At 32.5% G+C, this 23169-nt stretch overlaps 2 protein-coding genes across 5 annotated transcripts in view; both read left to right on the top strand.

The window, feature by feature from the left end:
* Window positions 1-1462: 1462 nt before the first annotated feature.
* On the top strand, window positions 1463-13721 carry LOC108909690. The gene is made up of 14 exons (XM_018714093.1): window positions 1463-1535; window positions 4274-4346; window positions 4460-4644; window positions 7654-7860; window positions 7917-8081; window positions 8674-8795; window positions 9575-9742; window positions 9812-10361; window positions 11525-11728; window positions 12095-12241; window positions 12318-12439; window positions 12497-12661; window positions 13039-13386; window positions 13448-13721. Exons 1-13 carry the CDS (start codon window positions 1481-1483, stop codon window positions 13357-13359), a joined length of 2484 nt encoding a protein of 827 aa, XP_018569609.1. The 5' UTR covers window positions 1463-1480; the 3' UTR covers window positions 13360-13386; window positions 13448-13721.
* Window positions 13722-16430: 2709 nt separating this feature from the next.
* Window positions 16431-23169, top strand: part of LOC108909696 (inactive serine protease PAMR1) — a 20756-nt gene continuing 14017 nt past the window's right edge. For 3 of the 4 annotated variants that reach the window (XM_018714103.1, XM_018714101.1, XM_018714104.2), the window contains exons 1-9: window positions 16431-16522; window positions 16800-16875; window positions 16957-17141; window positions 18868-19071; window positions 19259-19423; window positions 19572-19693; window positions 19784-19951; window positions 22009-22561; window positions 22679-22897. In XM_018714103.1, the coding sequence (XP_018569619.1) occupies window positions 16471-16522; window positions 16800-16875; window positions 16957-17141; window positions 18868-19071; window positions 19259-19423; window positions 19572-19693; window positions 19784-19951; window positions 22009-22561; window positions 22679-22897 (1744 nt within the window). In that variant the 5' untranslated portion in view covers window positions 16431-16470. The remainder of the gene's footprint in view (window positions 16523-16799; window positions 16876-16956; window positions 17142-18867; window positions 19072-19258; window positions 19424-19571; window positions 19694-19783; window positions 19952-22008; window positions 22562-22678; window positions 22898-23169) is intronic. The other variant, XM_018714102.1, reaches the window with a different exon arrangement.

Genomic DNA, 23169 nt, shown 5'->3' with positions numbered 1-23169 from the left:
TCAAAAACTGCGTTTTGAAAATCACCTCCTCATTTCTTCAGAAGACTCTTCATCACTGGAATGTTCGGGATCTTCGTCGAGAAGGTCTTCGTTGCTATCTGAAATATGTAATAGTAATATTTAAATAACATATAAAAAAAATCGAGAAGATATATTATCTTTAAAAAGTAAATAGCCCCAATGGATTTACAAGAACTGACTATAAATTAGTGTTACATTATTTACCATTGATATTATTGGTGTCTTTGTCCAATTTTAGATCGTCTATTGTCGCTGGCAGCTGGTCTCCTTCAAACCAGTTGAAAACTAATTTATTTTGAACTTCTTTCCAACCTCACTCTTCTGGAATCCCTGATACTGGAACTTTTTCGTGAGCATGTATCCAAACTTCTGCGATGTATGACGATCGTAAAAAATGCTGATACAACTCGGATTTGCAAGCTGGTAATGATGATGCGTCGACAGGTTTTGCTGCTATAATATCGGTCAAAGTTTTTTTTTCCGACGGCTTATATTTTCGCGAAAATAAAGCTGCTCTTGATGCTAATGATCCTGAGCCTGATGCTAATCCTATAGAACATCTATGAGACACTCTGAAGCGACATATACAAGCACGATCCAGCTCATAACTGAATTGCAGAATTAAGAATTGCTGCACAGGAAGAATGGAATCAAATTCCGCAGAAAACCATCAAAGATCTTCTGCAGAGCATGCCTAGGAAGATGCAGACTATCGCTAAAGCTAGAGGGGGAAATAGTAAGTACTAAATTTTTATTATGTTGCCTTCGAGTATTGTTACATTGTCTTTATTTTTACTTTTTTTAATTAAATGTAATAACCAAAATCAGGCTATTTTATTAGTTCCTCTACGAATCTGTTGTCAAGCTTCAAAATGTCATTTATTTTACTATAATAATATACGTAAAACACTCCAGTGCAAGGCATCTGGTAATAAAAATCACAAAAAGTTTTAAGGAAAAAAAATATAAATAATGACCTAAAATAAAATATGCAATATTTTTGTCTACTGCATTTGTTTACATTCCACATACAATTGGCATGTGACTTCATCACCTGGGAAATGTTTGGATATCCCGCACATCATTTAAAAGTTACTCAACTCAAGAAACAAAACAAGAAGCATCGAAGGCTAACTACCTTTAATCCAAACTGAGAAGAAATCGTTACTTCCTTTGCACAAAATATAAGTGGAAGGTTAATTTAAAACTTTCTAATAACATATTGGAAATAATAGTTATTTTACTGCAGGTAAAACATCGTTTATATTTCATACTGAGATACACTACTTGTGATACATTTGCAGTAAACATTAAATATTAATAAGTATAAAACTTTAAACTCTACTAGTTACAGAATTCCTCTAATTCGATAACCTGATGAACTGGTCAATCGAGACTGTTTTCTTCAATATCTTATAACAACACATTTTCAGTCCAGACACTAACCAGTTTATACAACATGGTGCCAACATACAGTGCCTACGTTGTGCTGTGTAACTTATTATTTGCTTTTGGTAAGTTTATGTATTACACAATTTGATAATGTCCATAAATTATAAGGAGGTTGTTATGTAAAAGCTATATTTTAAAGGAATTAAGTTTCTTTTAAATGTATAAAAAAACATCGCAAAATAGTATCTCATCGATATATATATATATATATATCGAAAATGACTGGAAGTGATTAATTTTAGGGGAGGGATGGAGTGTTTCAAATAAACTTTTTCGAATACTGTCATAAATTTTCAGTTGACAAAGTGGGTCTTTTTTGTCACCTAGCTGCAAAATACTTTTATGTTCTAGAACGCAAAAGTCTTTTTTGTTGTAGAACATAAAACAAATGTCAAAATAATTTCAAATTTTTTCAAAACTTATTTATGATTTTATTAATTAAACAATATACATTTTAAGTAATATAACATTTCAATGCAAAACAGTAACTATTATAAACAGGACTATTACAATTTATTTTGCACTACATGTAAATTGAAAGTGCAGATATTGCAGTGAGTTAAATTTATGCCAGATCCAGTGCTGCCAATTATCGTAGCTTTTAGTTCTGGGTGTTCAATGAGGCTGCTGCTGTAATTGTTTAAGTTTACTGCGCACGTTGTATTATTGGCAATTTCCATAGACTCTGCTGAAGATGGTAACAATTTATTTGCGTTGGAAATTTTATTTCACGAACTCCATCGATGGATATCTGGGAAACCGCTCGAAGGATTTTCTTGAAATTGTGATGGTGTGATTCAGACCGTGGGACCTACCAAGCTAAAATATTTTCAAGGTCATCGTTAAAAAAATTAGGGGTTTCCATTTAAAAATTTCGAGTTTTCCACATTTTCTGAACTTCATATTCGATACATATTTTTTGACCACCCTGTATAAAAACTGTCAAATTTTAATGTCAAATTCGATAAATTAGGTCTTCCTCTACAACATGTCCAATTTGCACAAAAAAATAAACCTATGTTTCCGGTAAAACTAAATTTTGCTGACAGTCTGCATCTGTCAATTTTTGCTTAAAAATAAAAATATCTCGGAAACGGTCAATCCTAAGTATGGAGTGTGTTATATGTTTTCAACTTAAAAATGGATGCTGTTTCCAAAAATGCAATAATATACAGGGGGTTCCGTTTAAAATAAGAAAGTTAATATCGACTTCCCGTATAACCAGAAGTACGATGACCTTGAAAATATGTTGGCTTGGTAAGGCCCCACCGTCTGTATCACACCATTACAATTTCAAAAATCTTTCGAGCGGTTTCCCAGATATCCATCGATGGAGTTCGTGGTGGTACACCCTGTATGTTTCCACTACCGTACTAGACCGCCACCCCCTCCATGTCGTCTAATGCTGATTATATCGGCCCCTGCATCTGCTAACAAAATGGCGGAAGAACGCCTAAAGTAGTGCCTTGTATGAGGCAAATTGAGATAAATTGCTATTTCTTATGACACATTCCTTATTTTATTGGCACCAACCACTTGTTAACACATTTTTCCCTGACATACTTCACAAAAATCTTCGACTTGTATATCTTCATTTGATCTGCACTTGAAGTCACAAAACATTTCGGAGTATGAGTTTTAGAATCGGTAATTGAATCTTTGTCTTCCATATCATCGATCGTTATCTTTAGTAACTCATCTCTTTTCAAAGCATTATTAAAATACCCTGAAAAGTTGTCCAAAATTAGTTAGTTTTTTGGGAAAGGGATTGTTAATATAGGTTACACCATTTTTCTCTATTTAGAAAATTTTATGTTTTATACTACTTGTTTTGGATTAAAAAAATGATACTTTTAACATTGAGCAGCATATTTCGAATACACCATTAAAAGTTGGTGGAAATTTCCATGATTATTATGCTCTTTTTACATAATATTTAAAAGTAATTTCTTATTTTTTTTCTTCTTGTTTTTCAAAGTACCTACAGTTAGAAATAAAAACATTTTTTTATAGTAATTGCAAATTTATTTGCCCTTCAATTGTTAGATTCTTAGATTAGGTAAAAAAGTTTACTCAAGGAAGGCTTACAAATTGATTATGATAAAAATATTAACTTTAACTTCTACACTCTACACTAATTATTTAAAGTTTGCTATCCCATGAAAAAGAGAAAATTTATTTGTATATAAAAATGTTAATTAATTATGACAGAAAATTGTTAAGAATAAAGCTAAGTAGAAACACAAAATACTTCATATAAATCATTTGATCATAGAAATTTAATAATTGAGATATACTGCTATTGTTCAGATAAATTTTTCCTCTAGAAACTCATATGTCTTATAACAAACAAGATTAAAATTAACTAAACATCATTTGACGGAAATTTACAATGGAATGTATCATAATCAAACGTTTCTAGATAGACAAATCTGTTTTGTGTTTCTTGTGTTTAGATCAACGTCTTGTAGAATGTCAAAAAGGGGAGAAATATATTGATTTAGTTGCGTTCCGAAATTAATTGATTAATTTTTGAGAAATGAAAAACATTATTTCTACCTCCTCCTAAAAGAGTCGATAACTTTTTAGGGGACACCCAGATGGAAATTTTAATATGAAACATCCCAATAGCTTAGAAAGCATTCGACCATTTAATTCTTTCCAATATTTCCCGGATACCTGGTTTTCAGAAAACAATCTCAAGAATTGTTGCAAAAATTCTGTAAAAAAATATATACAGGAACTCGCAACAATCTTAAAAATAGGTAAACGATTTGACTGAGTACATTTTTTTTTTCAGGTGCATTGAAGTCGAGTTACTCTGTTGATGACACCATTTATTTCAGATACAGGCGACAAACTGGTAGTAGTGGGTAAGAAAATCATCTTTATTTTACATGTATGGATGAAAAGTAATAGATGTGTTAATATTATTAAAAAACCTTCAATGATTCTGCTTTCAAGTTTTAAAAATATTCCATTCCAGGTGTACCATTCCTCCTCATCCTGAACATGGTAGATGGAAACTCCTCAATGGTGAAGCCAATCCGGGTGATACAGTTCAGATAGCCAGCATTCTTACATTCGAATGTAACGCTGGATATAAGCTGTCAAGTAAAATTCCATCAGTTTGTCTTGGAGAGTGGTCTTCGCCGGTTCCCGAATGTGAAGGTAAAGTAAAAATTAGTAATTCGTCAGAAGTATTGGCCGCACAAACCTCAACAATATATAATTCTATTTTAAGATGGATAAAATTCCATTCATGAATAAATTTTAATATTATTGAAATAAAATATGAATTAGGCAATAAATTCTATTTGTTATTGTCGCTAAGCAGAATTGATTTACTAGATTTACTACATCTGCAAAGCTATTAATTTAGAAAGCAAAGAAAATATTATTTATTATATTATTCATATTTTTATTTATCACTGATGTCGACATGCGTACAATTTATCTCCCGAAGAAATAATATTTTATATTAGGAATTCAAGATGTTAACGTATTAAGTAATTTATATATGATTGTTTTAGTATTTATCTCTCTTGATTTGAGTGTTTAGCCAAGGAGTGGTGCAAGGATTATTTTTGTGATTATTTTTTGACCGTTCTAAAAACCAATGAAAAAATTATAGTGGAAATAACCGTCTGTCATTATTACTACGAGAATAATTTGAAATATTTCATTTTGCATAAAACAAAATTAATAAAAAAAAAAACAGTTTAATACATGAAATCAGTTATAAAATCAACGAATATGCATGTATAAATATTATGATAGGGAAAATATCGAATTGGAAGCAGTTTCTGTCATTCTGGGAAGAAGAAGGCTACAAATTAGAAGACAAATAGACACAAACACAAATTGTAAGATACTAGGTACAAAAAGAACCCGGAAAAACAAAGTAAAGTTGTGCATTTCTAAATAGAGAACAAATCTTGAAAATGATAAAATGCTACAAGAGCACATCGTCTGGCTTGCAAAAGAAATTCTACTATATTGCCTTGTTATTTTAAAGACGAAACAAGCAATAGGGATTTGGTCACTCGAAAAAATGAGTCCAATATTCTCAAAAACTGCGGTGGAGCACAGAGATGTGCCACAGCCTCCTACATCTACTGTAGGAGGCTGTGGATGTGTTAACAGCAAATGTTTAATTCCAAATATCCAAACCCTGCCTAGGAAATTACTAAGTGGACTACAAACATTAAAATTAACAGGCTTTTTCAGATAGTGAACATTGCATGGGATAATCTATATTCGACATGAATGGAACATAATGTCGAAGAAAATTAGGAACCGTTACGCGCGATTAATAGCAGTGTCTCATCTCACTAAAGCATACAGGTATCAACAAGTAGGAATTTTTTAAAATTACGGGTCATAGTTTTACTAATTCACTGAAATCTTACTACAACTTGACAATTACCCTTTGAATTTAATTAATAACCTTACAGAAAATTAGAAAAAAATATGTTTTAACTCAATAGAACAGATCAATGTTCTCAAGGACAAAACATTTACATACTGAAGCTTGACATCAGATTCGTAGAGGAACTAATAAAATAGCCTGACTTTGGTTATAACATTTAATTAGAAAAAGTAAACAATAACGACAATATAACAATAATCTAAAGTAACATAATAAAAACTTAGTACTTACTATTTCCCCCTCTAGTTCTATCATATTGCGGAATATGATTCCATTCTTCCTATTCAGCAATTTTCATAGATGTTCTATAGGATTAATATCAGGACTCATTGGTGGCCACTCTAGAACCTCAATGCCGATATCCCCAAGGTACTGGATCACTGTTCTAGCGGCTTAAGCCCGTCATGTATTAACACAAATTTAACGTATGTTGCGTATATACCAGTCATCAATCATTTTTAAATTTATCTCAACAAGCTCCGTGCGACTCTTCCAACCAATGCCTCCCCAAAGCATAATGGAAAAGTGTTTCTGACTTAATATTCAAAAATAACTTATTGAATACCACACGTGGTTCTACGAGTATACTTTAGAAAATAATTTTCCAAAACTTTTCTAAAACATGTTGCCATTCGGCAATTGCCAATCGAGCCCTTCGTGTTCTCCTGTCTATTGCTTGACAATAAGTTTTCGATAAACTTTTAAAATATTTTCAATTTATTCTCTCTCTCTCTTGTGGTAGTAATCCAGTAAGCAAAGGTTTTTTCCAGGAAAAAAATGTAAATGTAAATGCGCGCAGTTAGAATAACGTTTTCAACTTTTTTAGCGGAAAGTCAAGAAATGCCTTTTTTCAACACGATCTAACGATGTTGTGGATTGTCCAGACTTTAGAGTTGTCATACGTTATATGTAGGAAATTTTGTCTACTTTAATTTGGGATATCATAGTTATAATAAAAAAAGGCTTAGTTTTCGAATTAGGTAGGTATAGTTATTAAAAAACTGAAAAAAGTGCCGAAAATTTGAGGTTTTTTGCAATTTTACTGGCGACGCCTAATGAGGTGGCAAACCTCAGGTTCGGATTCAGCACCCCCAAAAAACATGTAGAACCGGTGAGAAAAAAAATCTTCTACATTTTTTTTCCTGAAAACACCATTTCTGAGCCTTGCATGACTGAACTATAGGTATTATTACTATTGAATCTATTTTTGCTTAATTAAAAATCTGACGCTGAAAAAACAGGCAAACAAAAAAATACACAGTATATCAAGCAGTTCAATTAGTTAACGTTCCGAAACTCATTGTTTTCATTTTTAAAAGTATGAGTGGCGTTTCTATTTTAAATAGGTTTAATAGTTCAAATTTTATTGGTGTAATTCCGTACATGTGTACGTGTATTATTCCATAAACTTGTATCCTTGTCAACTACAAATATCAAAAGAAGTAATAACATTGATTTTCGAAACGTTGACTATAATTAAAGTGCGTGAAATAATAATTTATGAATCTATTTGTTTAATTTTTTCAGAGTGAGATTTTTGGTTAACCAAAAATAATTTAATAGAAACAATACTTGACTAATACTTTCGCAGTCAGAATTTATTAGTTAGTCAGTACCATTTTTAATATTCTGCTACTTAAAAATGATGCTTTATGGGATATAAAAACCTATAGACAGGCAGTATCTTCGCTACTAGCTAGCTGATACAATTCCATAAAAATTCTGTGATTTTTTATGATAATTTTCAGAGTTGTGTCCTCCATTGTACTCTTCGAATACATACGATCTAAAATGTGTCGACAAACTAGGGAAGGAAATAAATTGTACGGAAGCTACGCACGGAACGAATCTGGAATACACCTGTAAAACTTACTACGAAACTCCTTTTGGCTACAAGAAGACACTTTTCTGCGAAAACGGGAAGTGGGACAACTCCAAACCGGTGTGTCAGCCAGGTCATTCCCATACAATGATGTTGACGGTGTGACTATATATTTGTCTTATGTTTTAGTTTGTGGGAAAAAAGTTACCAACGACACAAAGACGTTGATCTACGGTTCAAAACCCAATGAAAAGATAGAACATCCATGGGTGGCGGCAGTATATCAAAAGGTGGATGATTCGTTCGAAAATATTTGTGGAGGATCTATTTTAAGTCAAACAGTGATCTTAACAGGTTAGTGTAATAGTCATTATTGTACGAAATATAGGGAGTCCAAAAATAAATATCAAAATTTTAACCATGCATATTTTTTTCTAAAGATTACAATTTTGTCCGGTATTCTGTACCCATTAAAATGATGCTAGCGAGCTCTTTATTGATTGAACAAAAATGTGCAGTGTTCCCAGAAATGAATGTTAGTTTAGTGACGGGTTCTGGAGAACAGACGGGAAAATAATTTAACCACTTAATTCACAAAAAAAGTTATAGACGTTCAAAGTTAAATTTTCAGTTTTTAATTTTTGTAATAATTAGTAGTAGCAGTTACAAAAAAAAATAAAATATTTGTTATATTTAAAACTTTACATTTTCGAAAAAAACTGTTAGACAAAAGTCGTTGTTTTTCTTGAGTTGAATGCGTGATTGAAATTTTGATACTTGTTTCTGCATATTTCACAAGAAATGTAAGTAAATCACTTATTACAAAAAATGTTGTTCTTTTATTCAGCTATAATAAATATAAAACTAAAATATTTATAAATAAAAGGATTTTAAAATTTATTGCATAATATACCAATTATAAGTAAACTTTACAAATTGATTACAGCTGCCCACTGTGTTACGAATGACTATGGCGATGTGCTGCCAAAGGAAAATTATATGGTTGGAGTCGGGAAACTGTACAGAAGATATCAAGCACCTCAGGACACACGTGCCCAATATTTAGAAGTAATAGTAAAAACTTAATTATTATTTACGTAATAAGTAAACTTACCAAACATTGCTTTAATAAAGCAATATGTGTTAATTTTTTCAGAACAATTCGACTGTTGTCCCTGTTATTCACATTTACTTATTTTTTATGGAAAAAGGTTTAGTTTCCAAAGATATTTACATATATACACCGCAACTAACCAAACATTTTGAATAATAGAAAAACTAATTCGAAATGTATTTATTTTATATCATATTAGCTTATTAAGCTGTCAAAAGGAATTAATTTAACAGTTAAATAATAAATAAAACAAACTTAAAAATATTTTATATAATTTGGAATGTGTACATATTTCATAGTTATATTTAAGGTTAAGACGTAATATTTATGAAGTATCAGCATCTAGGTAAATAAATTCTCAATTCAAATTTGAAAAAGTTTAAAGAGGAATTTACTTACCTTAAATCAAATAATACATAAAAACTGTGATGGACACAAATCAGTAGCCGCTTGCCGGTATCTTGATGCACAAAAAAAGTATTATGTAATATGACCAATTATATGGAAAAATGTCCAAAAAGTAGTGTTTTTTGAGTAAATTAAATAAAAAATTCAAAGAATATGTATATTTGGTTTAAAAACTACACCATTTTTTCTTACTCTGACTTAGTACTTTCTGATATAAAAAATTTGCTCCTAATTTTGATTAAAAAATACTTTCAACATTCAACGGCCTTTTGGGTGCTACCACATAATATTTATATAACGCGATTCTTTGAAATTTGTGTTTCAGTTGTCCAAGATAATAGTTCCCGAAGCTTATAAAGGAGATATTAGAAAATACGCTGCAGATATAGCCGTGTTAGTGGTTAAGGAAGAAATGTCTATAAACGAAAAAGTACAACCAGTTTGCTTTACGAACATGAAAAACATCCACTTGCATGCAGGGAACAAAGGAGAGGTATTATTTTTCTATCTAGCAAATGTTAGGACACACCCAAGACACTTTTTTAAACTCATAACTTTTTAGGTATCAGGGTGGGGCCTTGCAGAAGGTGAGATGCCATCGGAAGTCCTAAGAAGCCTAGTGATCCCTTACAAATATGAAACGGTCTGCGCCGATGAATTACCTTCCGAGTGGGCCGATAGGTATAACTTAAAAGACAAAATTTGCGTCGGTTTCGTCAATAAAAGCACGAGCGTGTGTAGTGGAGATAGTGGCGGCGGACTGGCTTTCAAATATCGAGAGGACAACAGATATTACATTCACGGCATCGTCAGTGTGTCACATCAAGTTGGATACATGTGCAACATCCAACAAAACGCGCTTTACACTAGCGTGGCTTCTTATTACGAATTTGTAGATCGCCTTTTAACAAAGTACGCTCCTAAAGTTAGAGACTGCATACTGCCCGCGTTTCCCCAAAACGGCAAATGGACCACAGAGCAAGGAAAGTGGAAACCGGGAGATGCCGTTCCATCGAGCACGATTCTGACAGTTGAATGTGACGAGGGTTTCGTACTGTCTTCCAAAAGAAGCGTTGATTGCACTACAGCCCATAACTTGCCCTCTTGTGAGAGTAAGTATCTGATATTACTATTAACAACTAGGTACGTGGAAAGCCAAATACAATTAATATTCTTCTTTTAATACAACTGCTAAATAATGCTGTATAATATTCTGCGAAACTCCAAGTTGAAGAATAGTTTAAGCTTTTCTGTATTACTTTAGGTTTTTTAAATCACAAGTCAACTTGAGGAAGAATAGAGTTTTCTAAATCCTACAAAATTGTTTCAATATTTATAATGTTCATTTTTGTAATATTACAAAATGCTGTATTGCAGTCTGCTCTTATTAAACATTTTTATTACTATTTTACTGGCTTCGGACTGAATCTTCATGAAATCTACTGTCAATACTCATATCTTCGACGACATTCACATAGTGTCGTCAATTTGAGGATTTTTCCTCTGATTTTAGGATTTCTTTTAGTAGAATACGTTTTATAACCCAAATTGCATACCCAGCTTCAATTTTCTGGTATTTTCTAAATAATTTGAATATTTGAATACAAAATTAGTTATGTGGATGATGATAGTTTACTCTCAGATGTATAGCAACATGCAGAAAATACCATGGGTTTTCTACCACCAGAAAAATCACTAATTTTGTAAGAGATTGTGTTTACTCGTTTCGAAGAATGAGGTTGTGGTGTATACGTTGTCCACCAAAATAATTATCACGCCAGGTAGAACTCCTTTATTAAATAACTGATTGACATAAAAATTGAAATAATAAAGGTACTGGGTTACAACCACTTGATGAGCCGGTCTACTAGACTAGAGAATGTCGCAGATTGCCTGCCTAAGGGTACGGTCAGCTACCTAGAAGGGTCGTCATTCTTTAAGATTTATGGCACGACAAGTGCTCCTGAGACAGGCAAAACTGCTTCGATACAATTTCTTATTGGTTATTTTCTATGAACACAGAGGCGTACCAGGAAACGTGTATCCTCACAGTGTAAATGTAAAATGTTCAAAAAATGAAAGCACATGAGAAAGTTTACTATAAATAGTATTATGTATATAAATTTCATTATAGTCCAAATCTAATACTGTAATGAACAGTCTTATAACACCAAAATACAGTTCGTGTTTCCATAGACAATAGGAATAAAAGTAACTATTAACATATAACCATTTTTATTCACTTTCAAATCACCAATAACTACACATTTTTCAGTGCTGTGTCCAAAGCCGACCTTTCCTACAGAAACATATTATAAATGTATCAATAGAGAGGGACAAGACATCGCCTGTTCTTCGGCTATCGAGGGATCCCATATGTGGTACTCCTGCCCTTCTAAGTACACACAGGCAGAAGGTTCCTTTAACAGGACTTGCTCAAAAGGGTCTTGGGGATTGCCCAAACCAGAATGTACTCGAGGTAACTTGATATTTCACAAGAATTGCATCACACTTACAAAGACTAGTTTTCCTTGGATAAATTGTTAATCTAAGAATTTAACAGCCAGAAGCACATACATATAAATACTTGCTTAGAACTAAACGAAGGGCCGTTTTTCTTTCAACTGTCTATTAAATTTAATTGTCACTTTCTTATAAATGTGTTTTTTATGAGACGGATATAGATTTAACTGACAAATAAATTATTAGGAGGAGAAAAAAACCTGTCAAAATTTATACATTTGACTTGCAAACTTGCTAACGTCTTGTAAAAGCTTCCACTAAATTATTGTTAAGGTGCCATGATGTTCAAACTGACGATCCTTTCGATTTTTATTTTCTTCAGAATGTGGTAAAAAAGTTGTCGACGACTCCGGTATAGGATCGGAATATCCCTGGAATGTTGGGATTTATAAATTAGACGACAACTTGGAAGAGAAGTATGGTTATGCCTGTGGTGGATCGTTGGTTTCTGAGTATGTTATAGTGACTGGTGAGTATACTGTGTAAATATTTCCTGTATCATAATTGACAATTATTAGTTATACATTATTGTTTATTCAATTTAGCTACTCAGTGTGTAACTGATGAGTTGGGTGACTTAATGCCAAGAGAAAAGTATCTAGTAGCAGCTGGGAAACACTATAGGAAATTTAATGATTCCAGAGACATGCAGACTCAAATTTCTGATGTAAATATATATTCGATGTGCTATCGCTAGCGCTAAATCGATTATACGTTATTTTAGATTACCTACATAAATGTACACCCTGGGTATAAAGCTACGGAGAAGACTATCTACAATATAGCTTTAGTAGTAGCGTCGAAACTTTTCAGACTCAATAATTTTGTACAACCAGTATGTATTACTGACTTAAGCGACTTTTGGTTTAGAGATGGCGATGCGGCAATGGTAAGTTAGAGAATGTGGATAGGGAATTAACAATTTGTGATATAATTTTAATGTTTTCTTTATTTATTTGAGTATTTTGCCACCTTTTGTATGTTTGTTGTTCCCCTGAATTTAGCAATGGTTTTTTGGAATAGGCAAACTCAAATTCTTATTCTACATAACATTCGGGATTTTTCTGTATAATAAAATAAATAAATATCTCCATTAACGCATAATTAAAAAAGTTCGGTTATTTTCTGAACAGACGTCGTACATATGTAGTAAAAACAGAAACCACTAAATTGACACTTTTATCAAAATGTTCTATGAATATTTGCGATGTCTTCCCTTGTACTTACGATGTAGTAATATATTTTTAATTTATTTCATTAACGCAGATGATAGGTTGGAGAGGTGCTGAAACACTGAAATCTCTAGAAATTGAAAATAAACCAGACGATGGCTGTGCGCTTCCTTCTGCTTTCAAACGTCTTTTTTTCTCTTTGGATAACACGTGTGCTGAATTTAAGAATGGATCTTCCTGTCTGCTGCCTGAAGATCGCGGCAAAGGTATAGTTGCGAAACATCCGGAGGATGACAGATACTACATTCACGCTGTGGCTACTTATTATGAAAGCAAGGAGTGTCAGAAAAAATTTTGGATCGCTAAGATATCGAGTTACAGTAATGTCATCTCTTGTACAACATCTCGGCTGTAATTATTTTCAGTACATTTAAAAACAAAGGTAATAAAAATACTTGTATTACCTAATTGTATTGAAATAATGTTTTACATTTATATTCCAGTTTAATTTTTTACAAAGTGGTGTATCAGGAATGGTTAAGACAGCACGAGCAAACATTTCACAAAAACGTGTTACAATAGCGGCAAAATGAATATTTGACCACAACTGAATTAATTGAATACGATTAACGTTGCAGCTGGAAGTAATGGTAAAACACACAAAAAACCCAAAAAAGCAAACAAGATTCTCTCATCTGCTGATTCTATGTTGAAGACATATTCCTGTATTAAAAATATATATTTTATTAAACGTGAAATAAACATGAAATAGATAAATGTGAGTTCATATTACTAGTGGAAATATAAAAGTTTTCTATGTAACTCTTACTCTTCTGTGTAACTCTTACAATCCTGTAGATATTGATTACATACGACTAGTTTCGAGATCAGGTATTTTATTACACTGAAACAAAAATTCACTCAATTTTACTCAATAAAGCATCTATTTTTGTTAACACCCTATTGAGTGAAGTTTTCACTCTATTAATATGAGTAGGTACCACTAAAATTTTATGAGTGAAACTATTGCAATAGAAGTGAGTGAATTTTACTCAAATCCGAGTTTCTGCTAACTTTTAAGTGAGTGACTTTTGACTCTATTCTGAGTAAGTAAAACCTAGTAAGAGTTGACTTGTTCTCTAAATTTAACTATTATTGAGTAATTATTTACTCAGATCTAGTTTATATTTTCCTTAAATTTTAATTTAAATATCATTGTATTAAAGTCATAAACCACTAGGCTGCTACAGTTAATTGGTTAACTGATCGGACGAATAGATTGTCATTATACATTACAGATACGTAAGTATCTTATAAGTAACAATTTAACTGTTCATTTATTTAACCAAATATTAATCGAGACTCAATATATTATTGTTTTTAATTATTGTAATCAAACTACTGCATTTATTGATAACACAATTATCACCAAAATAACCGGATAAAAGATACTTGTCATAATGGGGGACGATGGGAATAGACAAAGACAACGCACGACATCCATAAAATGGGGTGAGATCACTCAATAATGAGGACATTTACTCCGATTTTTGTGCACGCTAAAAAAAGTCAAAGCTTAAAAAAGTTACAGTAAATTTTACCCCCCTGACCCCCAGTGTTCGAACGTATGTGATGAAAATTTGTAAATTTTGTTTTCGTAGCGGATTGAGCACTGAGCTAAGCTAGTTACCAAATTTCATAAATTTATCTCAACTGGTTTCGAAGTTATTTAGAAAAAACCATCATCAGAGTGGCCCCTTTAACTGGCTATAACTTCCTTAGGAAGAATTTTTGGATCCATGTTTATATAAAGAAAAAGTAATCTTTTTCGACCCTGAAATATTGCCTCCTAAATTCGGGACACCCTGTATATCTCATTCTATGTATTTATGTATCGTGCAGATAAGATTTAATTTTAATATTTTCATTTATACGGAGATATAACTTTTTTTTTTAATATTTTATACCCTTTATCACGAAACCGAGTGCCTCAGGAGCAAATCATTATATAAGAAAATATTTTTTTTTTTGGAAGAATACAGGCCTCTGAAGATTTTACATGTTACTGTGTTAATACGCAGATATGTAAATATGTTGGTATTTATCGTCAACACAATACTTTCCTTACACCTTTAATTAGGTTTTTTATGTTATTCTTCTCTAATCTCAATTTTTTTTCTCTATTTATATAACTTCATATTGTAATAACTTGAGGATATAAATGTTTACTTACTTACTTATGTACTTACACATTGTAGAAAAGCAAATAACGAACGCTGCTTTCAAAAATTAATTATATTTCCCAAAGTACGAGTAATAGAGGTTAGTAATTTTTACCACTTCGTAAAACAGGAGGTATCCTATCTACATATATCTCTAGAACCTAAAATATATAAGCTTTCTAAAGACATTACTATTAAATTTTATTTAATACTTAAACTACTGGTTTTGAAAATTATAAATTACTAGTTGACCCGGCAAACGTTATTTTGCCATATAAATTATACCTAGGATTATTTTAGTAGATTTTTCATAGATAAATTTCAATTCTACCATCTATATTATATTTAGTGTTATTCAGTGTATATCGTGTATATTTTTTTTATTAATGATAATAGTAAACGTCACTATTACGATTCATGCACAAACAATAATAATAATGGCCGAAAACTGTAGGGGGTGAGAAACGGCTTATTGTGTGAGAGATCTCATCCCTACTCCGTGCTGTTTACTGGGTCAGAAGTGACACCGGTCGACGCCTGGCGGGGATAAAAAAATTATCAAGTGATAATTGATCAGTTATCGACCGGGGTTGAAAATTATTGAATTACTAATATCGCTATTAAAAAATAGGGGTTGATGGTAGAAGGGTGAAAATTTAGGATTGTATGTATTTTTTAAGGCCACATCATAAAAAAATAAAAATAAAAAATTTTGTCTAAAAAATAAAAAAAAAATTTGGGGTGGACCACCCTTAACATTTAGGGGTATGAAAAATAGATGTTGACCGATTCTCAGACCTGGCCGATAAGCACACAAAATTTCATCAAAATCGGTCCAGCCGTTTCGGAGGAGTTTGATAACAAACACCGCGACACGAGAATTTTATATATTAGATATTATTAACTTTTGTTATATTTCTTTTTAAAAGAAGAGAAAGTAAATTTTTAATTTTGCAAACTAGTTTTTATCATATTTACTTTTGATTTGAATAATAAATTATTATTTACCATATTTACCTATATTCTAAAATTGTTTTTTAGTACTAGTCATGATATATAAAAATCTAGAGGCATCGATAATTTGTGAAAAAAAAATATCCATCAGCTACTTTTTATTGTTTTTAGTCTAACTGAAATCTAATACTGTACATATTAAATATTATATCAATTTATTTATGTTATTGACTTCGAAGATTACTTTATTTTTATCGCAAAGAGGCCATATAGTTCATCGAGTTAAAACTTTGCTTGTCCTAAAAATACTATTCAATAGCATTGCAATTATAAACTGAATAATATACACAATGGTTATGAACAATGCGATCATTATTTTAGAATGCATGCTATTTTCCTTTGGTAAGTATAAAAATTTGTTTTAATGTTTGGAATAATTTAAAAAAGGTCGGTTTTTGTTATGGATATGATAATACAAATTTTAGTAAAATATTGTTCTAAACATTGGAAAACAAATTCTCACCAAATTTGAATTCTTAATTTTAATTTTAAATCCTCGTTATTTCATTTTAAAATTTTCCTGTTCATTTAACACGTAAACTTACAGTATTTGAAATGGCTGGCAATACTTATAGCAGCTATTGGTAATTCTTTATAAAAGTAGACATAATGATTACAGATATAATTAAAGCTTCAAACAGTTTCCTTGGTGACTTCAATTATACAAGACATCGACGGCAACTTGGATATAGCGAGTAAGACAAAAATATATTCTGCTTGTTATAGGATTTAACTCAATGACGGTTCTTATTCAAATCAGTTCTAAAACTTTTTAGATGCTCACTTCCGACCTTTCCCGAAAACGGTGACTGGAAACTCCTGAGCGGAACTGGTAAACCAGGCGAGAAAGTGCCAAAAGGAACTGTTATTCAATTCCACTGCAATAACGGATATAAACTGTCCATGCAAAGCCCCTACGTGGTATGTGACGGAATATGGAATTCATTCCCCATCTGTCAAAGTAAGCAACTTTTAGTAATAGAGAATGTTTACTTTTTAAATCAAATGTATTTAAAATTTAATCATTCCGATTATCACACTTTGACCTATGAATTTTATGCATACTGTCACTTATTTATCTTTTCAATCTTTGAAAGCACTTCCATAAGTTCATATAAGGCACAATTTAGTTAGAATTTTCTCTTTGTACTGTAATCCTTTTAATTCACTGTTATGGAAAGCCGCTGGTACATTTATTTGCTTCAATTTCCAAAACTTTTACATTGACACTAATAGCAACACTCTTACTAAGGTTGCTGAAATCCTCGTCCAATCTCGTTCCACTTTGAAAATCCATTTTTAATATTTGACTTTCTAAATTGTTTATGGAATATACCACATATCTTCATCATCAAAGTTATGAGTTAGAAAAAGATTTAAAAAATTGAGACACTAAAGAATCTTTCCCCTACTAAAGAAAATCAGATTATGCTTCCGATGACCACACAAACATTTAAGTTTCTCGATTGAGTTTCGTCAAGGAAGACACTAATCTTGCAAAATTAAGGATAAACTTTTTATACCAAGGAATTGGGCAGCCAAATCACCTAATATCTTTCGCACATTTTGGTGGAGATTAAGCATTTAATAAACGATTAAAACCAATTTGAATGACGTTTAAATGAGATGGATAGTCTTTAGTAACAATAATTATGTTATCCAAATAATATGTAAGTATAGAATCTTCTAGTTCACACCGTACAATTGTGTCTATGAAATACTGGATTGGTGCAGGTGCATCAGATGGCGTAGGCGTGAATTGGAATCGTCCCTTTTCTGAGGACTGCATAATTGTTTTCTCCGTTTTCCTTATTATTAGATTCCAAAGGGATTTGATGATAATCACTCTTTAAATCAATAGCACTCAATACCTTTGCATTGCGCAACATACCCAACATACTATTTATATACAGTTATGGATAAGCCTCTTTTTTTATTTAGTTAATTTATCTCTCCTAAGTTTATACAAAAGCAATATTTGTTAACGGTCTTAAACAATTGGACTAAACTAAATAGACTTAGATGGTTCTATAATACGGAACTCTAGCATCTTGTTTACTTCAGTACTTATCAGATTTTGAATGTATGACGAAATCGACATTCAATGAACTGAGGTGAAAAGTCTCTAACAAATGCTTTACTGACAGCCTTCTGTGACACAAATCATTGTCTTCAGCAACTACATTACAATTTTCTTGAAAAAAAAAAAACATAATTTTAGAAGTTACAATCAGATTAGTTTCTCACATGTAAGAGTAAACTCTTCAGCACAAATTCACGTTTGGTTTTTCTCCACAATTATTAGTATTTGATGTTAATTTTGTCAAGTAAATGATGTTTGTCCATTATACTCTTTAGAGTTTAGTTTTAGGTCTTTATCCAACGGCGTAGATTTAATGAAATTCTTCTGTTTCCAATTCCGTAATAGCTGTAGGAACGACAAGTGACTTGCTTTGCTAATCTCAGCTTAACTCACACAATGATATGTCCCAGGTCTTGCAAGTCTCTTATTTACGGTATCAAATTATCCTTAAGACTATCACCTACACCTAATTTCATGCCATAGCGTTAACTTAGTGAAAGAATTTGTTCTTACAAACATGTCTTTTAATGATTTCATTTCATCCTTGACCATCCTACAATCTTGGATAACATCCAAATGTAGAAGTATGTAATTTTATTTTCAGAACTTTGTCCCCCAGTATATCCGTCAAGTACATATTCACTGAAATGTATTGACTCAATGGGAATGCCAATCAGTTGTACAGAAGCCACAGAAGGAACGTACTTACAATTTAACTGTGCTCCTTTTTACGAGTCACAAGTTGGATCGAAATCACGCCTTTGCAGAGATGGAAGCTGGAATTATCCTAAACCTATATGTCTGCCAGGTATGCCACTCTTAAAACCTTAAAAAGCCATATATCTCGAAACATTCGATTCACAGTTATACAGAAAATAATGATATGTTCCTCCACTTTTATGTTTCTAGTAAAGTCGGGAACACAGGAGTATGTAAAGTAAAATGTCCTCTTTTGAAATTCTATTACCTAACATAAATAATATCTTTGGTTGCAGTTTGTGGGCAAAAAATAGGTGAGACTGCCAAACCTCTAATTTTTGGAGCTAAGCCAAATGAAAAATTACAATATCCATGGGTCACGGCAATTTATCAGAAAATTAACAGTTCATACGTCAATATTTGTGGAGGGTCCATTTTAAGCCTCAAGGTGGTCTTAACAGGTTATATCAGACAATATTCATAGCTATTTTTTACTAAATAATTTTCTCTTAGTTCATTGTAATTGAAATTAAAAATTTATTCATGAACGAACTCAAGAATTTAAATTTTACATATACCATTTAAGTTTTATTTGTTTTAAAATATCAGCTGCTCATTGTGTTACAAACGACTACGGAAATGTGAACCCTAACGAAGACTACATGGTAGGCGCTGGGAAACTTTATAACAAATATCAAGCTCAAGAAGATGAGCAAGCGCAATATTCACAAGTATGACACCGACATTTTTTGTATTAATTTTTTATAACAACAGATGAAACATAGCATCGGCATTGGGAAACAATTTTATTTTTGCTATAGATATCCAAAATAATAGTCCATGAAGATTACAAAGGAGAAAATAGACGCTTCCTAGCCGATATCGCTGTACTGGTGGTGAAAGTAGAATTCCAAATCAATGAAGTGATACAACCCGTCTGCTTTAACAATTTGAATTCCATTTACTTGCATGTCGGGAGTGAAGGAGAGGTATTATTACTTATGTTATGTTGCATGTATTTTCAGTTTAGTTATTAGATCTTTCAGTCTGGCGTTCAGGTAATATGATATAACATTCGACCGTACCCAATACTTTTATTTCTATGTATGTAATTGCAAACGATAGACAGAGCTGTCGACTATACCACAGTATGGAAAACAGTAAATTAACTCCCCCTCTTTTGTGGACCACAACCCTACTGCTCTAAAAGTCCAGTAAAGGAACGTGTGGTCTATGCGCAATAGCAAGCTGAGCCCCTAGTCCACCAACAAGCCCAGCGACACACCAGACATATTGGTCTGGTGAGTTTGGCCGAAAAGAAGGATAAAGAATCATCATTTAAATTTTATCAGTGCCATTAACAGTGAAAATACCAACACTACAATGTAATATTTTAAAAAAATTTTCAGTCAATACAATATTGAAATATTGAAAAATTATAAAAATTAAAAGGAGCACTTACTATGACCAATGTTTTATTTAATTTTTTTTTAATACTACCAAACAAGCCACAAATGAAAACATACCAATGAAGTTGAAGAACAACCTGAGAGAAAACAGCTGCAACTGCAATACCAACTGAAAACAGAGGCGGTAAATCACTCCAAAAAAGAGGCTATTGTACAGACCAGGTTTTATGATTTTTTTGCAGTTTCAAGCAAACATATAAAAAACAATTGACTGTTACGTTTCGAAGACATACACCAATCGTTTGTTTTTCTAATATGAATCACCTGGTATATTTGTCGCTTATTTCTCTGAGCTTAATGATTGCAATGATATACCATATACAGGCAAATTCGCTTGTTACAAATTCGCATCTCACTACAGGGATCTCGAAAACAGTAAGAGATACAAACTAGCTTAAATGGGGACAAAGTTGCGTAATCAGGGAACCAACATTATGCCTCTAAAAAATCAAAGCTAACTTGATTAGTTTTCGACATATTTGAAAAAAAAAACGAAATTTTGGAAATGTTTTTGTTTCATTTCAACCTTGTTTGAGGTGATATTGAAAAAATAAGAACACTTTCTTATGACCACTTTTTGCCCTCTATCGAATGTCATAATCAATAATATGTAACGTTTCGTCTCTCCGGGACCATCATCAACTTCATTTTTTTAAATACGACCCTATAAATTTTGTTACATTTTTTGCAAGCCTTTTGCCTTTTTTTTGCAAGAAACCCGGTTGAACTCCACTTTTGCAATCGATTTATTGGGCTGACGAAAATCTCCACTGGGTGCGTGAATGCCATACTCAAAGGCCTCAGAAGACAAACGCAAGGGCTGGAATTATTGGGGATTTCATAGTAGGTCCTCTCTCTATTTTCAATGAAAATTTAACTGGACAAAAATACCTAACTATGCTCCAAGATGAACTGGTTCCTGCTTTAGCGGTTTTATTCCCAAATATTTTGGATCCCGATTTATTTGACCAGCGGATATGGTTTCAACAACAACACATTTTGCTCAAAATGTGCGGACCTATCTCAACGAACTGTTTTTGAATAGGTGGATTGGAAGAAAGGTCCAATTGAATGGACAGCAAGATCACCCGATCTTACCCCGTTAGATTTTTTATGGGGATATCCTTATGCTACTAAACCTAACGACATTGTCGAGCTTCAACAAATAATCAGGGATGAAATTAGGCAGCTAACGCCGGAAGTGCTAAAAGGTGGATGGAAAATTGTTTGCATTAAAGCTGTTTCAGTAAACATTTCCTTATTTTATTTTTTCCTACACATTGCTTATAAGAATTAACAAAAAATAAGTAATTGTATTTGCAATTGAAGAAAATAAAAAATTAATTAAACTACCCTTTACCCCATTTAAAAAAAAGTTAGGCGTTGCTGCAATCCCCCCACATAATTAAAAAAATAAACAAACCTTCATTAAGTTACAGAATTTGTTCCAGTTAAACTTTTCTATTCTGTATGTAGAACCAATTAAAATCACTATTTAAAATAAAAAGGACACGAGAATGATTGCCATAATTTGATTCTTGAAATTGGGAGCCTCTCACAAATGTTCAATTTTTTAGGTATCAGGGTGGGGACTGGCAGAATGTGGAGTACCCTCCGATGTGCTGCGAACGCTGAAGATCCCCTACAAAAGCGAAACAACGTGCGCAGCAGAGCTGCCTGCCGCATTTGCTGACAAATACAACATGGGTGATAAGATTTGCACAGGTTTATACAATCAGAGCACGAGCGTGTGTGAAGGCGACAGTGGGAATGGTTTGACCTTTAAAAATCCAGATAATAACAGATATTACATCCACGGCGTGGTCAGTTTAGGGCCTAGAAGCGAACAGCACTGCGATATCCAACAGAACAGCCTCTATACTAAAGTAGTTCAATATTATGAATTTGTGGACCGCATACTGACTAGATACATGTCGGAAGAAAAGTCTTGTATTCTTCCACCCCATCCCCAAAATGGCGAATGGATAATCAGCATGAAAGGGAAAAGTCCAGGAGATGCTGTTCCATCCAGTACCACTCTGAACATCAGATGTAACGTAGGCTTTAAATTATCGTCGACTACGACAAATATCGAATGTGCTTCAGCACAAATGATGCCGACTTGTCAATGTAAGTCATCCGTTGTCTTCATCCAAACGTCTCAGTTATTTCGAGACGGATTACATGAAAAAAATAAGACAGAAACTATTTTCATAACCACTCTTATCAAAATGTTATATTTTTCAGTATTGTGTCCACCACCAAATTTCCTCAAGGGAACAAATTACCAATGCACCAACAGAGAGAGGCAAGCCATCAACTGTTTAGATGCAGTCGACGGATCCACATTATCGTATTTTTGTCCGAAAGGATTCGAAATACCGAAAGGCACAACCAATACGAAGACGTGCATTAAAGGTTCTTGGGGTTCGTCGCAGCTAGAATGTCTTCCTAAACCCGTTAAAAGTAAGTTATTATTAGAGAGCGGACAATGTGCGACTTTAACCCGAAGAATAGGTCAAATTTTGGTAGAGATGTGTACGCGTTCAAACATGTATTGTGTATAAACTATGCAAAATATAATTATTATGTATAGCAAATATATCGTATTATCCTCGCGAAGATTTGTACCCTTTATTTAAAATCCATAAATCATGTGAACAGGTTAAATAACGAGAAAATAATTAAGTTAATTTAGTTCTAAAGAAATGAAATGACACTCGCGCCCATCTCTAGTC

The sequence above is a fragment of the Anoplophora glabripennis genome, unplaced genomic scaffold (assembly GCF_000390285.2).
Source record: "Anoplophora glabripennis isolate ALB-LARVAE unplaced genomic scaffold, Agla_2.0 scaffold323, whole genome shotgun sequence".
NCBI lineage: Eukaryota > Metazoa > Arthropoda > Insecta > Coleoptera > Cerambycidae > Anoplophora > Anoplophora glabripennis.
Note: the sequence above shows the minus strand (reverse complement) of the source record. Positions and strands in the feature narration are given on the sequence as shown.

Bases quoted from the DNA above. Each gene is read 5' to 3' on its own strand.
- LOC108909690 (XM_018714093.1), top strand. From the start codon at position 1,481: ATGGTGCCAACATACAGTGCCTACGTTGTGCTGTGTAACTTATTATTT. The intron at 7,861-7,916 runs GTCATTCCCATA...CTTATGTTTTAG, and splicing joins CAAACCGGTGTGTCAGCCAG to TTTGTGGGAAAAAAGTTACC. The intron at 12,242-12,317 runs GTGAGTATACTG...TATTCAATTTAG, and splicing joins TGAGTATGTTATAGTGACTG to CTACTCAGTGTGTAACTGAT.